The following is an 18,612-nucleotide window of genomic DNA, read 5'->3' on the forward strand; positions in this document are numbered from 1 at the left end:
CAAATCCTTTTGGTGACATTTTGAAACCTGATTGCTACTCTCATATTTAACCACTTGCAAAGATTGTCATCGACTGCTCCAAACTCAAATGGCAGTGCTCTTCTTGTTTGAGAGACTGCCATTCTTACTGGCAGCCAGCCGCCTTCCTCCTGTGTACACTTCCGCCTCGCATGGGTTTCAGGGCTCGTCTTCCTCTTGCCCACGACCCAACACCTTCAGACAGGCTGCGGCCTCTGGTCCAGGCCTCTTTGCTGTTGGGTCAGAGAGCAGGTCCCAGTACATGGTATCAGCCCTCACATAGTTCAGTTAGACCTGGATTACTACACAAATCTGTCAGGCAGGACACGGACTGTTCATTATCATCATAGTCCCACCGTTAGCCAAGTACTTGTCACATGGCAAGAGCTCCATCATTTCTGAGAATGAAAGTCGTCTCACAATCACTAAGTTTTTATGCATTGCAGGAGCTCTCTTTCTAAGGAGAATTATGTTTCCTTGACCCTTAGAACAGCATGAGTATAACTGCACTTGTTTTAGAAAACTGAACTTTAAATTATGACTCAGATTATCCTTAAATTCTCTAAGACTAATGAAGAATAGTGCGAATTCTTCACATTTCGTGGCATTTTGAAGACCTAACCACAAAGATTCCATCTAATACTAAAATCTTGTTCCTCCTTTTTATACTATTGTCTCTACTTTTCACATTGGTCTTTCCTCTCTTTTCAAAGCCTAAATCTAAGGTCCAAGAAACTTCAAACAAAAACTGCAACAGCGTCCTGAATTTCCCAAATGCATGCATGCTTCAAATACTATGCTGAACAATGTCTTGCCCTCCTCAGAAGCTTCCCCCCACCTTCGAAAGGTTCCCTCACATGGTGGTGAAGGTTTCAGTCATGATAAGCAGGCTACCAGCCTACACTACAGGCAGGTGGCTGGTCTCCGTCTGCTGGCTCACTAGACTGTATCCCCTCCCACTACACACAGGGGAGACTGTGCAAGCCCCATTTAAAAGGAAAACCAAAGCACTTACTGATGCTGTAAGTTGCAATCACCAAGGATTATCATCCCCCAAACAAATTACTGCAAGGAGGAGTGGATGTACAAAGAGGGAGCTGGGTCCCAAAGACCCAGTTATTGCATTGTTCAAAAGCACCCCTGCAGGGAGGCTCTGTAGCAGCTCCGCCCACCAAGCAGTCAAGTTTTATGCTCCAAGCAGCTCGATGTCAGTTACAAAAGCTACCAATTATTATCTATTAGATGAAACTAATTCAATCACAACTTAATTAGTACCAGTACTTTCCTATTCAGCAGCAAGTACTAAGGGGGAAAAAAGTGGAAGGGGCCTAGTAGAAGGTATCAAGGCCCAGGAATCACAGGCATCCAAGCAGAACATTCCACTAGACTCTCTAGTTTCCTAAAAGTATATGTATGGAACAGAGTTTTCCTTGGCCATGTAAATAACCTTTTAGAAATCACGCTATACAAATCACACTATAGACCTACTCTTACCAAAGCTAAGAAGTCCTGTCACGGGTACCCAGTATAATAGGGCAAGGATAAGATATCAAGGCTCTTGTGGATTCAGAATGCTCCTTGGTTACTATTCAAATACTCAGTCATTCTCAGAATCAGTTTATGTCCTAAACTGAACTTTTATTTGTAATTTAAGTACACGTCTGTATATCCCAGATAATCTCAGAGGAGATGAAATGAAATAACTATATACTCTTACATAAGAAAACCTACCTTACTAGTTTTATTTATTTTTTTTTTGGGGGGGGGGGGACAAAAAAACCACAATTCAAAAATAATTTTACTTTTTACCCTTAGATCACCTTTGTAATATGAGACTAGTGCACATGCAAACAAGGGGAGTGTAATAAAAACCATCTTAGCATTAAACTCTGAAATATTAAATATCAACGATTTTTGAAAGTGTAACAGAAGAATCAAAGTTGCCAGCAATATTTCTTTTAAGTTTTCCATTACCAAAATCAAGAGGAGAGAGTGGTGAATAAAATTTTTGAAACTGGCAACATTACAAACTATTTTAGTATATGCACTTCCAAGGAAATTTCTAAAACTCAACCTAATAAAGAATGTTTCAGTATTAATCCTGAAATTACCACCATTCTCCCAGGGCACAGAAATAAATGAGAGCTATAAGTAAAGGTTCATTTTTCGTGTAATATAAAGTACCTGGTGATATCCTCAGTTAATTGAGACGGATCAGGAGGATAAAACTTCACATTAAAGGTGAACAGCCAGGGAAGATCTGTAATTATTAAACATCATGGTGATTTATGTAGCCAACAGAACAACCATTTATTTTGATAAAGCTTTAAAGCTCAATGTTCAAAGAATATAGACTACTCCTATAACTATAAATCAGTTTAGAAAATTTCTTTTTGAATTTAAAGGAAGTATTTATAAGACAAAATGAAATGAAAATAAAAGAAAAAGCACTTATATAAATAACCTACCATCAAAAAATAAAAGATTCACTTTTTAAATAATTGTTTATTGGTACTTCACTAAATGTTTTGTATGGTGATCTATTATGCAAATATTTGAACCACAGAATTTCTAGATGCCAAGTATTCTCCATCCTTTAAAAAACAAACAAACAAAGCATTTTAGGCTTTCTACATTGCTGGGAGAAGGCAGGGATTAAGCAAGTAAGTGATCACTACAGCGATTCAGGAAATGATGATGGGCTAGTTGAAGGAAGTGTTATAAGATATCCCACAGAAGGGAGAGGGTGGTAAAAAAGTCACAATACTTTTATACAATAAAATTATTCCCCAGGTTTTATAAAGTGGGTGTAAGTACATACATATATAGCACATACTTTGCTGTACTATGTCACAAAGAATGAATATATCAAACAACCATGTCATAAATCACTTATTAAAAGTTAAATCATTTATCTATTTATATGTTAACATTTAACTGATATATCATGCTTTCGATGGCTTTAAAAACAACAAGAAATACACAGCTCTGGAGAGAGGGGAGGTATTATTTTCCTAAGGGATTCAAATAAGTCCAATGGCCTGAATTTAACACGTTGCGTACGGCGGGGTTTAAATCCCTCGTGAAGATTCTCGTGATCCGTACGCAACGTGTTAAGAGTTGTGCTCCAAGTTCACAGGAGTGCCGATTTTTTAAAAGTGTGTTACGTGTGTGTGTGTGTGCGTGTGTGTATGTGTGATTTCATTTCATATATATCTGAAGGCCTCACGATTGCTTTAATTTATAGACTTGAAGAAAAATTTCTTGAATCCCATTCTCTTGTTCAATGTGTCATTTTGTCCTTTTCTCACCATCACACACTAACTTTTTTCTCACGTAAAAGTCTGACTAGTTACTGAATGGTTTACTGTGAACGCACAAGCACTTGGCAGGATGTGGGTTCAATACATCATTATTCTATTAAAGTCAATCCTGCTGAATTTAAGAAACAGATTTCAGTTCTGCTTTACACGTTTAAAACATCAGAAAGGGATACAGGACTTTGATGAATACTGAGAGACATGTCGCTTCTTGGTCTGGTGCACCACCTAGATTGACGCATATGCACTTGTTTGAGGTGACGACTAACCCATAATTAAGCAAAGTCATCACAGGATTATCGTTTCGTAATGGATCCTGATATATTTTCTGAGTATTAACACTAGCACATGTTTGCCCGGACATGACTACAGGGATAAGATTCTAATAGAACCTTTATTTTTGGATATATTTCCAATTCTAATGTTGATAAATACAGCAATAATGCTAAATTTTTTATTAATTGTATATTATTATTGCCATATTTTTTACCTAGCTATATATAAAGTTCATATAGCTATGGATTGTTTATATATTAATCACAGGCAAGTGTTAGGTATATATTCTTATACATCTATATAGTCTTATTTGTGTACATTTAAGAAAATAGATTTTTAGGCAAATTTTACATAGGAACTGATAAGTTATTGGTTGTTGAAAGTAACTCAAAAAAGGCAATTTTCACCTTTGTTAACTGCCTATTAACTGACTAACAATAAATTATAGCAGAGGCTGGGCTATATAGAGCAAGTAGTTCTTTTGTCCATTTTAACACAAGCAGAAAGAAAGAGGTAAACACAACAGCAAATCTTCATTTCCTCAGCCTACTTTCATGATCAGGGCAATACAGGGTTACATTTAGAGAACTAGCTCCAATGGTCTGAAAAAGTCAAATCCTATGTGGTACTGTGATTCCTCTTGCCAAACCACAAGGGCAAAAGTCCTGAAATAACTCTAAAAAACTTTACAAATAATCAAAACATAAGACTGTGATTCATAATCAGTAAAAGTCTCGCCTTCCAAAAGTTAGGAAATCTCTGTGACTCTGAAATGAGTGACACACAAAAATAATCGAACAAAAGCCAAAACAAAACCATAGGAAACAACTCAATGGAACATCAATCATTTTTCAGAGGTTATCCTGTTCTCTCCTGTTGGGTCACTTGGCAGGTCTGGTTTCAGAGAAAGTGAAAGAACCAAAGCATCTGTGCTTTTCTGAATTCATGTACTTTGCAGAGCATGTAATAACTATAGAAGGGACAAAGTGAAACGTTCCAAAGGTTTTTGGTACAGTTTCTTCCATAATGTCAGCATAATGTATCTGTGTCTAATTATCCTTTCCCCCCCAACTCCTTTACATCATGAAACAAACATACAAGATGTAACACCATGATAATAAATGCAGGGGGAAAAAGAATAGGGTGGGTGTGAAGGATGGAGGGAAGGAATGCTGGAAAGCCAGGGATAATAGTTGAAAGACAGGGTGACCAACCATCCCCATTTGCCCAGGACTGTTCCAGTTTTAGCACTAAAATTCCCACATCCTGAAAAAGCCCTTAGGTTCCTCAGTCCTGGGCAAATCAGGAAGGTCCCTCTCATCAAAGATGTAACTAAATGAAAATAAATATGAGTCTACAAGTAGAGAAAGTAGGGAAACACAACACACACACACACACACACACACACACACACACAGAGAATAAAAAAGGAGAGAAGGAAAGAAATGATGAAAACTACCAAAAAAATTTGAGGAAGAAAGAAAAAGAAATGAAGAAAAATCTGGAGAACGTAAAATGAGACAGAAGGTAGATGGAAAGGAACCGAAGGGAAAGTACAGATCTGTTACAGTGTTTTGACGTTCGGAATAGTACGTAAGGAGACGAAACCAAAAGCACCAAGAGCAGCTGGCTCTCAGAGACAGGGTTTCTCCCTGGGCAGCTCAGGGCTGGTAAAAATTTTGTTCTCCTGTCTAAAACTTCCAGCTGTTAGTGGCTCCCTAACTTTTCTGCTTCAGACAGTCACATACCCTGAAGTCAATTAAATATCCAGTTCCCCTATCAGAGATTTTTCTGTGGTGATAATGTTTCTTGGCACAGATGTCTATCACAACGCCAGTCACAGCAGAGGCAGAACCTACAGAGGGAACTGAAGCTGGTTAGCGTAAGATACGTAAAGTCACTTTGGGAGTCTGCAATGAGAACAAATGAGAAAATGCAAGGAAGGGCCAAGCAGGACCAACCACAAACCCAGATTCAAAGAGCACCTTAAGTGACCTTGGACTGTGGAACAAAGGAGTAGAGAAGGCAACGACGACCGCAGAGGACTGAAAAGACTGTTCTGCTTGCTTTTCTCCCCTACCGTCCTGACGCCAGGATATCCACAACCAGTGTATCCAGAAGACCCTGAGGCCAGAGATATGCTTAACCGAACTAATTACAGGCTTCCAAAATGAAGTAGACAAAGTAATTAATAGTAACAGGTTTACCTAGAGTAAAAGTTATGGAAAAGCAGCTTCTCTTTCTTTTCCCCAGAGAAAAAGGTCACATGTACTTCACAGTGGTAGGCACTGTGGGAAATACTTAGGACTGTGAGTCTAGAACCTCTTGACCAGTAGAGGAGTCCCTATGTAGAAAACAATCACGATTCCACAAAAATACTGGTAGCACCCTTAACTTACTGTATCACACAAATGCAAAACACAGCTGATCATTCCATCACTATCTCATTATTCTAGTTTACATTCCCATGGATTTTTTTAAAGATAGATGTAAAGATTAATTTAATAACTTCAAAGTATGATTATTTCAATACTTACTTCGCAGTTGTCTCTTTATTTCTTTTGCAGGATCTAGCCAGTTCTGCAGGGGTGGGGGGAAAAAGACTAGTTAATCTATGAGAAATATTCCAGAGTCCAAAATGGAACAGTTTACAGTTCACACACTTATTTAAGTATAAACATATTTTAATAAAGTCCTCGTAGAAGTAGTTTTCACCTATTCGCATTCCACTGGGCTATTGATTTGTTTTTAAATGTGTGCGTGTTATAAATAAAATGTTAAAACACTTTTAAGGTAGGTCTCTTGGGTCTCATTTTTCTGGGATCTGAAATCAAACATCTATCCAAATGATGAGATATACTATATCTGCATATAGTTTTTATTCTATAGAAGTACCAACAAACAGTCTCTGTGGACACTGAAATGAGAGCTCAGTCAAGGACAATAATTGGCTTCCACTCATGAAGGATAAAATGTGCATCAGAAACTATTGGTTAAACGTCTATGCGCCGCAATAAAACACAACTAGCTCAGCTCTCACAGCTAACGCCGCCTCCTCCTCCAGCGTCACTTTCCCTACAACTGCACACGCTTTGGAGCAGTGCTGTCAGAACGGAGCCAAAACTTTCCTTCCTTGTTTTCATGTAACATCCTATTTAAACTTCATAAGGAATTTCCTTTCATTTTCCCTTTCTCTCTACCCTTGGAGAACGTGGACATAAAAAGACTCTAGGAAACCACTATAATATCCCAAAGCAAAAAACCAAAACACAACAACAACAAAAACCCCAAACATGAAATAATAGATTCAAACTACCTAAGGACATTAAATATTTGTCTTTCAAAGCTATAGGCAAAGGACCCATCCAAAAAAAAATATTACAGACTCACACAAACACAAACACACACACACACACACACACACACACACACACACTTTTTTATACCTATCCCACTTTACTAAGTCATTATTAAGTCACTTTATCTTCACTAACACAGGAGAACAAGTACATTTTTTGAGATACAATAAACTGATTCAAATAATTGGCTTTACACTAAATTTCATTCATTTTAAAAGTACTCCAAATATTGTATTATACCATCTGTACTTAAAGATAACTTTATTCCGACATATAAAGCAAACAGTTAAAATGTTTGTTGTTATGTAGAAAATAATACCCTACTGTCTTAACAGGATATAAAATTAGTACAACACAACCTTAACTTCCACTATTAAAAGTAATAACAGCAGGAGGCTTTGAAAGCAGAGCTGCCCAGACGCCTGTGGGGTTCACAACCCGGGTCACAGCTTGCCCTCAGGTCAGCAAGGACGCCAGGTATGCGTGGCCCTGTTCTGACACTCGTTATAGCCAAAACGGTCCATAAAGAACCCCCAGAGCCAGGTCTAGTCTCGTCTTACTGGGGTCCCCACTGCATGGCTCAGTGCTGTGCTGGGCCAGGGGGACTTTCCAATGGTACCTCCAGTGTGATGTTAGGAAGCAGCCCTTAGAAAAAAGCCTGGCATTCCACTTCCTTGCCCTGCAGCTGCTGTCCCACGCAACAGCTGGCTCACAAATGGCCGGCTATGATGAGTGAACAAAAATGAGAAAAACACATTATTCAGCCTCTAGCCCAGACAGAGGAGGGGATGGGAGAGAGGTAAAGAAGGGTCAGATGTGTTGTGGCATTCCATCCAAGGAAGTAACAACCACAGCCAAAAAAAAAAAAAAAAAACCTGACTAAGAGACCACTGGTGCCAAACTAACAACAACAAAAATCCCTCAGAACATTAATACAGAAAAAGACCAGAAGGGAAAGGACTGGTCGTGAAGGCCTAGACAGACCCTTCAAATCTCCAGGTTCATCATTATGTGACAGTTGATATAGATACCTGCTATTAGGTTGGTGCAAAAGTAATTGCGGTTTTTGCAAATCTCTTTTTTTAACCTTTTAATCTGCAATTACTTTTGCATCAACCCAATACATAAGAGCAAAAAAAGACCTCTGTCCTAGGAAGATGGTGGAAGCAACATCATCTTCTTTGACCCCCAGGAATAACCCGTGTCCCAGCTACTTGGCACTTTCCAGCCTCACCTGAAGCACCGACTCCTTGGTACAAGTTCCCTGTCAGTTTCTGCACAGCATGGAGAGAGTCAAAAGAGCTACAAAGACCCAGGGGTATGAGGGCCATGTTTCTGTGCACCAGCCAACCAGTCAGACTTGGTGTCATTCTCGGGCCACTTTCCACAACATCGCCAGCTACAGTATTAGAAGACTGCAGTAGCTTCCTTTCTTTATTCCAGACCCAATTCAAAGACGAAGTGGGCAGAGCCTACCAGATGCGATCCAACAGCAGCCGCAGAAGTGACGCCTGCTTTTCCTTTGCTAACCACACTGGCTGCCACACTGGGAGCTCCATTCCCACCAAGGAGTAAGGACGTCTCCCCCTCCCCAGGACAACAACTCTGCGAGGCCCGGGACAGACCAGGTTACTTATGTCCTCCATTGTACTTGACAGTTTTAGGAACCAGTAAGTACTGAGTTAATATCTCCTGACTAATATCTGCCCGTCGCGTTCCGCCTCCCTCCCGATGCCACCGTCATCTTTAAAAAACCACAGATTATATTATTTTATTATTTATTTTTATTTGATTAATTAGCCCCAATGAGTACTCAGATAATGAGTGGGATATAATTTTACCGCCTAGGGCCATAAATTCTTAAGTGAAAAACAAAATAATGACTCAGTGTGACTTTTAAAAGAAATACAAGTCGATTACCGTGTATCCCCTAAAATAAGACCTAGCTGGACTATCAGCTCTAATGTGTCTTTTGGAGCAAAAATTAATATAAGACCCAGTCTTATTTTACTATAATAGAAGACCGGGTATAATATAATATAATATAATATAATATAATATAATATAATGTAATATAATACCTGGTCTTATATTATATATAAGACCGGGTATTACGTTGTATTAATTTTTGCTCCAAAAGATGCATTAAAGCTGATTGTCCAGCTAGGTCTTATTTTTGAGGAAACATGGTATATGCATTAGCAATTACAAATAATAGACATAAAACTCTTTTTAACAAATAAAAATAACTTGGTTTTGACACTTAGGGAGGAGTGCTGAGTGGATGAAGAAGCAGACACATAAAGACGGAACAAGCAAATGACAAGAACGCACACACGCACACACCATGATATATTATGGTACATCAGCCCCATGTTTTGCTGCCACATAGATAAACTTGGGCATCAGAAATACATGCAGTCAAATTCTGGCTCTCCATCAACTCTGTGTGAACTTGGGTTCATTCCTTGGCTTCTTTAAGCCTCAATTGCCTCAACTGTAAGATGAGAGTCATAACATCTACCTCACAGGGTAGTTCTTTCCAACCAATCGTTCACTCAAATGTTTCCTGAAGAGTAAAGTACATATGCAGACTACTTTACCCAGTTCCTTAAATAGATGGGTTTTTTTGCACTGATAAAATTAAACTGGCTTATCACCTTTTGGTATATATCCCTTCTGCACATCATTTTATGTTTCCAAAGGTGAGATATTACATACCATGTTTCCCCGAAAATAAAACCGGGTCATATATTAATTTTTGCTCCAAAAGACGCATTAGGGCTTAAGGTTCAGGGGATGTCATCCAGAAAAATCATGCTAGGGCTTATTTTCCAGTTAGGTCTTATTTTCGAGGAAACAGTATGTTAAGGAAGTTAATATTTATATGAATATTTCTACCCACAAAGAGTTAATAAATCAGACTCTGGGTTCACAAAATACAGTCACTGTCTTCATGGGTCAGGTGAAATAAAAATTAGACCCCTTTTCCTTATAGAAAACCATCTGATAACATCAGCCCTTTCTACAAAGCTGCCCTACTGTAGTGAAGACTCTTCCTGGAAATGAAGACAAGACATAAGTAGCACAATCACTTCTCATGAGAATTACCAGGATGACTAGTCCAAGTGTATGTGAAAGCATTACCTTGCTAAGCTTTTCTAAATGTTGCCTGATGATAACGATCCATCTGGCAAGTTTGTTAAGAACAAAAAAACAGATTTACCCATCGCCCACCTGAAATATCTGAAATGTTCTCTAGGACAAGGGCCTGAGAATCTCTATTTTAAGTGACAGCTCCAGGCGATTCATGATCAGGCAAGGCAACAGAAATTTTCTCAGTTTCCCAAACTTTAAGGTATAATCAACAATGCAAAACTAAAAAGAGCTAAAATCCATGCTGGATTTCAACAAAAGCTATCTTGGTGTAGTAGAAGCGAAAGTAAAGTATTTTCCCCGCTACTTAAGAGCGGGAATATTCATTCACTCTATTGGGCATCCTTCTCCTCACTTCCCCTTCCAATCCCCACCCTGTACCCAAGTGTGATCTCAGTAAATATTGGTCTTCTAAATGAACATCAGATAAAATAAGAAGTTAATAAAATTTACAAGGAATCCTGTATCATAAGCTACCAACACAAGTAAACTAAAATTAAAATGTGGTCCTAGAATGTACGTGTTATTAAATCAACTTAGAACATGAAATCAGGAGTCTATGAATCGGCTGGGGAAAGAATCTAACATCCTTACTTTCACTAACCTCTACCTGAAATTTAGCATTAGCATCAATTATGAATGTAGGAGAACAACACCTGGTTAGTATCAATGGTACCTTTAGCTTTGTCACCCATAGGAATCAAAAATATTTCCATATCACATTACAGTAGTTGCAGATCTTCACATATGGTTTACGCCAATCAATATTTTGAAATCACAGTAGAGTTTAAATTAGATACTGACAATTACTTTATCCCAAATTCTTTAATATTTTGAGAATATTATTTATTTATTGGCTTCCATTATAGGCCTGTATACTTTGTTATAATTATACATTTAAAACACAATTCTGAGAAGTGACCCATAGAATTCACCAGACTGCCAAAGAAACCCATGGCACACAAAAAATGGTTTTATAGAAAACCCCTGCCTTAGAAGGTTACAGAAATTTTTAAACTAAGCAGCAAAGCAAATAGCTATACATGTTTTTTGTTTTTTTTTCTTTTTTTTTTTTTTACACTGAATTCCCTTTGTCAGCTTATTAGAGAAGCTCCTTAGTCCTACTCTCTATCCATTACAAATCCGATGGCAAACAGTCTTGGTTAATCAAGTCTTCTGGCATTTCCCTACAGCTGATTTTTCAAAACTAATCCTCAGAAAAAAGTATAAAATGAAGATGATTTTCAATTACCCTCTAACAACAGAAACATCTAGAAAAATATAGAAACTTGATTATGAATCATTATATTTATATTCACAGAATGCCAATATTAGGAAAAACCTCAGAGATTTATGGTCCGAATTTCCACACAGAGCGGGCATGGCCTTACACCCACCTAAGTGGTTATGAGTATTGGAACAGTTTGGAACCATGAATCACTTTGGGTTATTAGACCCCCCCACACACACCCTAGGTTTTCATGACTTTCCACACTCCTACAAATCCCTCTGCCACCTCAAAAGAACAGTTCATCCCCTAGATCCGTGCTTCTCAAACCTTACAGGTTTACATGAGTCACCTGAGTGTCAAAGAGCAGATTACAATTCAGTTAAGTCTAGGGTGAGGACCTGGAACTCTTCCTTTCTATAAGGCTTGCACGTGGTGCCAATGCCGCGGGCCCCTGGACCACCCTTTGAGTAGTAGCGTCCGGGATTTCTTTTCGTGTAGCAATTCCTGTCTTTTCCTGATAGTCAAATGTAGAGAGATATTTTTCAAGTCCTTTAACTGGCTTTTCAGGTAGACGCCCAGACTTCACTGGCTAAGTATGCCAATTGTTGACAGCCTCCCACAGAAAGGCCATTCCCACATCTAGGTGAACTCCTCTCATTACACTAAATAGCTGCTATCAAATAATATCAAGATCTACACATTCTATGTTCACCTGACGTAGATGAGCAACCAGGCCCATCCACCAGCAGCATCCCACTAACATCCCATTAGCTGCCTATCGCCAGCCATTGACCACACTAGACCTAAGACAACTCAAGATACATTCACGAAATCTATCTTCTAGGCCTTCCTCTGCACCCCCATCCCTCCACCCAAAAATCTATCTTGCCTAACTCCCCTTCAGGCTGGATGCTAAGATCCCATAGTTAGAAGTTTTTCAAAATGCCTAGCCATGCCTTCCTCACTCACTTTCGGTGCTTGTCAGTTTGGCCAGGGGAGAGAAATTAAATTTAACCCAACCCACATTATACTACCAAAAGTTAAAAGTATGAGTAATTTTGTCTAAAATCTGCATTTTTTTTCCCTTGAGAATTTATAGCACTAAAACAGATCCCCTTTATTATACCTTTGCCTAAATTAGGTCTAATAGAACACTACTATAATTCTGGTGGTTAGCCAAAAAGTTACAGGCTTTCTACGTTACAGTGAAACATTCACTGTACATCTGGGAGAACATGATTGAACTCCTGTCTGTGGTATTATAAGGTGTAACTGGATTGATATAGAATTTTATTAAAGAATAGTTTATATATAGCAAAAAGGTTAATATTTGAGCTTTCAGTTCTAGTTGTCTTGCTATCAGGCAAACACTTTAATCAATTTTCATTAAATTAGCTGTAGATATCAACAACACTTCTAATAAGCTCCTCTTTCCATATAGCTTGAAGCAAAATGGCATTAAAATCCCTGGGGCAGATGCCAAACTCTATTAACATCAAAAATTCAAGACAATATTATTCCCCTTTAAAGAAAATCCAAAATTCATAATGATGGTTCCATGTAGACATGAATATAAGAACTCTATGGACTTGAAATTCTGCATATAAAAGAGTAACATATTGCTTGATTCTACATATTTTAATGAAATTTTCCATAGTAAAGCTTACATAAGAGTTCTCGACATGAAAAAGTTCTAACACTAATAATGATAGATTTTCATACTCAGAGTGAATTGAAAGGCTTGCAACTCAAGGTTTCAACCATGAGTGACACAAAACAGCATTACACTAATATCAAAAGAAAGTTCAGATTTTTCTCTCCATGGAAATTTTTCACACAAATAACCATGGCTTTATCCTCACCTTTACTTTATAATATGTTGAAATGGTAAGTAACTGAAACTTCTGAAAATATAGATAATATTCAGCATGAAAAAGAAAGCAGTTTAAGTTCTTGTATCCTATAGTATCTTATTATTGAAACTGCATGGGTTTCAAACAAAACAGGACTGATTAAGCTGAGTTGGTACAATAGTGACAATTTTCTGTAGAAAAAATAAGACACCATACAAATTACATTTGAAAAATAAGAGTTCTTTTACCTGGATGTCTAGAGGACTGAATTTTGTCTACACAAGTGTGAAGAAATAAAAAATTATACAATACACAAGTTAGGAAAGCAAACAGGTTATGGATGAATAACCAAATATACTGCCAATTACATTTAAGCATTCATTTTCTAAAAAGTATTTCAGAAAGGACACTTCACTGTTTATTCTCCCAATGTTATATAGTTAAAGCCTAAAAAACAAAGTCTATGCCTAAATTTGTGAGCATTTTCATTTCACATTTCGTAAGAGAAGTAACAAAGTAGGGAATGATGCATTCCTTATTTAGCATTAGCATTTTTTTTGCCAATGAGAATCCTACGGGAAACCCCTACGAACTTAACCTTAATATTCCTCTGCCTTAATGACTTTGACTTCAGCCATCACTTTTCATGGCTGAACACTGGTCTCAATCATCACACAGAGTTCTCCACGTCATTTGACTTCATGTTCACATTCTCGGATGTAATCATCTCCTCGCCTTCTGAAATTTCTACTCATTTATTCCCACTGTATCTGCTTGTCAACTTCTCTAGACTTTCATCCCTTGGCCTTAGCCATTCTCCCAGCCTATCAGCTCATTTCAGTTTTGATTATGTTCCTTCCTATGATTTTGTAAATAATCAGCTTGATTATCGTATCTCATCAGCATCCTTAGTTTTGTCCTCTTATCATAACCACCGTGAACACAGGTAACTGGGAACCCCTTTAGTACTCCATTCTTCACACCATATCCAGGCTGCAGATGGCAATTAAAGAAAAACACACACACCAACATATTCTGCTGCCATCACAACTGTGTGATCTCCAATCTCAGTGGGACGATCACAGCAATTCACACAGTTGTCCTTAGTAGTCTGCCTCTTGGGTCCCCACCACTACCCTAGCCATTCTTAGCAAATGATTTTACAGTCTGTCTCTCAGAGATTTTAGGCTGCACTTTGCTTAACTCAGATTAATCTACAACTGCACCCGTCCTTAGCTTATTTCTTGCAGACTTGGGATGAGGTTCTTCTCTTTATTCAAGGCTTAGCCTCTTCTTGACTACAGACCCTTCCATCATCCTCCCTTTCCCCTTTCTTCAACCTCACCCTTTTCTTGGGCTTTCCTATAGCCAAAGTCATAGCTCTTTCCATCCAAGCAAATCTGTCAACCCCAAACCCCTGGTAAACTCATATAATAACCATCAGTCACAAGGGGCTATTTAAGTTTAATTCTGTACAATTAAATACAATTTAACTTCACTTCCTCAGTCACACCAGCCACATTTCAACAGCAATATATGACTAGTGGCTATTACACCCGACAGAGCGGGTTTAGAAATCTCATCGTCATGAAAAGTTCTGCGGGACAGTGCCGAACTGTGTCCTCTAGTATACTCTCCCATCTGCCCTCCCCTTCAGAACCAGAGCTCTTTGAATAGTTTGCACCCACTCTCAAATTTCCTACTGTTAGCTTTCCTCAGAACTCACCTCCCCCCTGGATCTCCAAACATCATCTAGCCAACAGCCTACAAGCATTTTTAATTTAGCAAAATGAAAATTAGATCCCATCTCTGCCCCTTGGCCTCACACTGCTGCTCCTCCTCCAAGGTGCCTGTGTAAGTCTCCAACAAGCTCTCCACCCACCCAAGCTTGCAACTTGCGACTTATCCTCAAACCTTCCCTTGCCCTCATACCTCACAGCTGATCGGTGACCAAGTCCTGCAGACAGGACCTACTCAGTATCGCCATCTCTTCATCTTCACTCCTAACGTCACTGCCCTAGCTTCCATCACCTCTGAACCAGATGACCGACCTTCCTGCCTCTTTATCATCTCTCTCCATGCCACGTACAGGTTATTCTTTCTGAAATGCAAACCTGACCCTGTCACTTCCTATTTAAAACCCTTCACATCAGAATAAAAACCTAATTTTAGCACAAGCTACAAGGCCTTCCAAAAACCTGATCTTTGCCTAGCTTTCCTATCATCTCCATCAGCATTCCTCACAAGGCCTCTGGATTAATCCATGATATAAGTTAAAACACTGTGCTTGCTGAGACAACACAGCTTCAAGACAAGTACCCAACTCCTCCTTCTAACTTGCCAGTTGTTCACAGGTCCCTTCAGTACAGACAGACTCTGGAGCTGCCACACCTTCCATCCCTGTCCACAACTTGCAATGTCTCAAGTACACCATGATCATTCACACTGGAGCCATTCCCTTTTCCCTGTGTAGACTGTCCTTTCCCTGCCCACATCCAGAATACTGGTCACAGTTCTCAATTTCTATAATAGAAAGCCAACAATAAACTGCTAATATTTCCCAAATGTGCAGATCTGCCTTTATAGAGCAATATAAAATATTCATACAGAGGCCATTGTCGAGTAGTGAAACTTGAAAGCGTCAACTATCTAGTCACTAATAAATGTCCGGCTGGTATTTAGGACAGGGTAGGGTAAGTTCTATCACTGCACTGAGTTAGATTACTAGAAGCCTATATACTTGAACAATATTACCCTGATTGCTAGGGTCTGAAGGTTTGTGTCCCCCTAAAATTCCTATGTTGAAATCCTAATGCACGCTGTAATGGTATCAAGGTGGGGCCTCAGCGATGATGAGTCCTGAGGGTAGAGCCCTTATGACTGGAATTAATGCCCTTATAAAAGAGGCACCAGAGAGCTCCCCAATCCCCTTCCACCATGTGAGGACAGAAAGAAGGCACTGTCTATGAACCAGGAAGCGAGCCTTCACCAGATACTGAATCTGCCAGGACCCCAATCTTGGGACTTCTCATCCTCCAGAAATGTGACAAATTCCTGTTGTTTATAAACCACCCAGTCTCCGATATTTGTTATAGCAGCCCCAAAGGACTAAGACACTGACCTATTTTCTCTCCCAAGATATCTAAGGGATGTGACATATCCCACAGCCCATAATATCCTTCAATATCCCATATGTAAATAGTAACCGAACTATTTTTTAACTGGGAAGGGAGTAAGCATGGCATACCCAGTGAGCCTCATGTCAGGGTGGATGCGTGTGTCTGAGTGAACAATGTGGGTAGGAGAAAGATAAATAAGACTCCAGGTTGGAAATTCATTTCCCAGGTGATTCTGACAGGAAGGAAAAGTTCCTTTAGCAGAGCACTAGCATGGACTTTCATAGAATCACAATCAGTAAGTCAGGTCATCCCTTAAATTTACTGATACCATTATAGAAACATCAACTGGAAACCTGAGACTGGGAACACTGCCTATACCACCTTTTGGCACCCTATATACATGGCCTTGTAGGATGACTTTCAGAATTTAATAAGATGAAAAATTCCTCTAAGGCAAGAAAATATTCTTCCACTTTTCCAGTTATGATAGCTCTGAAATGTACCCATTTTTGCCTTGACTGACAGAAAGTTTAGAATCGTTGAATTTTCTATTTTCCTTCTCCTAGTTTGCCTAGTTTTGAATCTTGTCTTCAACACTTATTACCTAGGCGGCTTTGGGTAAATTATTCAACTTCTGTCTGTCTCAACTTCCTGTGTCTTTAAAGTGTGATTGATAATACCTACCTTAGAGGGTTATTGTGAGACCTATGGGAGACAACATATGCAAAGTGCTTAGAACAGTGTCTGCTGCAAGAATTCCAGCATGATTAGCTATCAATAGTTATGTTTATCTCATTCTGAAATATTTTCATGGTAAAAGCCACCTCAGACTTTTTTTTAAAAGAACTAAGTTATGGGGGTGGTTTCAACACAGGAAAGATGGCGCCCTCCTGAAGGTTACATGTGAGGCAGACTCCACACAGGGATAATGGTGGCTGTCCCTCCAGCCCTCGCCCTGAGGCCACACAACTCAGACTTTCCCTCTATGTCTCTGGTGCCTCTGGAGTTGCTGCCCCTCCAATGGAATCTAGGATCTAGGATATTCCCAGATACTACCTTTTGATAAGAAGTTTTCAGGTAATCAACAGAAATCAAGACCGAAAACAAAGAAATCCAGTCTGAAGGTTCTGTGCACCTGTAATCAAAGCGATGCTACAATGATCCTTCAGTGCCACCAAAACTACCCTCCAAGATCAGCCATGACAAAGTGCTCGTCCCTTCCAGTCAACTTAAATCGTTTCATGGTTCTATTTCGTATTTTTATACATTCGTTATCTATTCTTTCTTACAGAATTATTAGATATTTTTGAGAAATGGTGTTCCCTTCTCTCCTGTAATTGATTGTGAATAAAACATATGAATAAAATAAAGATAGGACTTTTAAAAAAATTAAGTTATAAATGAGTACAGTGGTACCTCGGTTTTCGAACATAATCCGTTCCGGAAGACTGTTTCAGTTCTGAAACCTTTGAAAACAGCTGACAGCTAGGCCTCAGGATCTTGCAGAAGACGCGTGACATGTTCAACTTCCAAGGTGTGTTCAAAAACCGAAGCATTTACTTCCGGGTTTATGGCATTCATAAACCAAAATGTTCGTCAACAGAGACGTTCGAAAACCGAGGTACTACTGTATGCCTAACTACAAGCCCCAATATAAATATGATATTCTCATCAGGAAATAAAACCACCCTATTGCACTCTGTATTGTTGAGATAGATTCCACCTGGAGTATTTGTTCCATGCCAGCTACCATTCTTTAAACAATATCCAAAATTAAATTTAGTGATTTACTTGTTCTTCTGAAAGTTGTTATCTGATCTAAAACTTAACAAGTCTGAAACTACACTCATGATGATACACCCTGGCACCCCCCAGTTGAGTCCTCCCTCTTCTCACTGAATGGCACCTCCATCCATCCAGAAATTCAGGCCTGATTCTTGGTGGTTGTCATCTCTCACATCCAATCAATCATCAGATTCCTTCTACTTCCTTCCTAAGTCTCTCTTAAACCATTTACTTGTCTACTTTCACTACCACAATCTCAACTGAGGCCACTTTTGTGCTTTGGGTGAGCAGTCCTGCTCAAGTTCCTTCTTACCCGAGTCCCTCTAACAGCCAAAGTGACCTTTTAAATGGCAAAACTGGTTGTCTCACATCACTGCTTCAGCCCATCAACAACTTACCATTTTTCTTCGGAAAAAGGAAATCTCCCAAGCCTTAATACATAGTGTAGAAGGCTCTGCATGATCTGACCCCTATCAACACCTGTCCCCCAGCCTC

At 39.1% G+C, this 18,612-nt stretch overlaps 1 protein-coding gene across 27 annotated transcripts in view; it reads right to left on the reverse strand.

The window, feature by feature from the left end:
* Positions 1 to 18,612, reverse strand: part of EPB41L2 (erythrocyte membrane protein band 4.1 like 2) — a 210,774-nt gene that overhangs the window by 58,790 nt on the left and 133,372 nt on the right. For all 27 annotated transcript variants that reach the window (XM_074333571.1, XM_019729415.2, XM_074333585.1 and 24 more), the window contains 2 exons: positions 6,152 to 6,194; positions 2,203 to 2,278 (listed from right to left, as the gene is read on the reverse strand). In XM_074333571.1, the coding sequence (XP_074189672.1) occupies positions 2,203 to 2,278; positions 6,152 to 6,194 (119 nt within the window). The remainder of the gene's footprint in view (positions 1 to 2,202; positions 2,279 to 6,151; positions 6,195 to 18,612) is intronic.

The sequence above is a fragment of the Rhinolophus sinicus genome, linkage group LG05, assembly GCF_036562045.2.
Source record: "Rhinolophus sinicus isolate RSC01 linkage group LG05, ASM3656204v1, whole genome shotgun sequence".
NCBI classification, from domain to species: domain Eukaryota; kingdom Metazoa; phylum Chordata; class Mammalia; order Chiroptera; family Rhinolophidae; genus Rhinolophus; species Rhinolophus sinicus.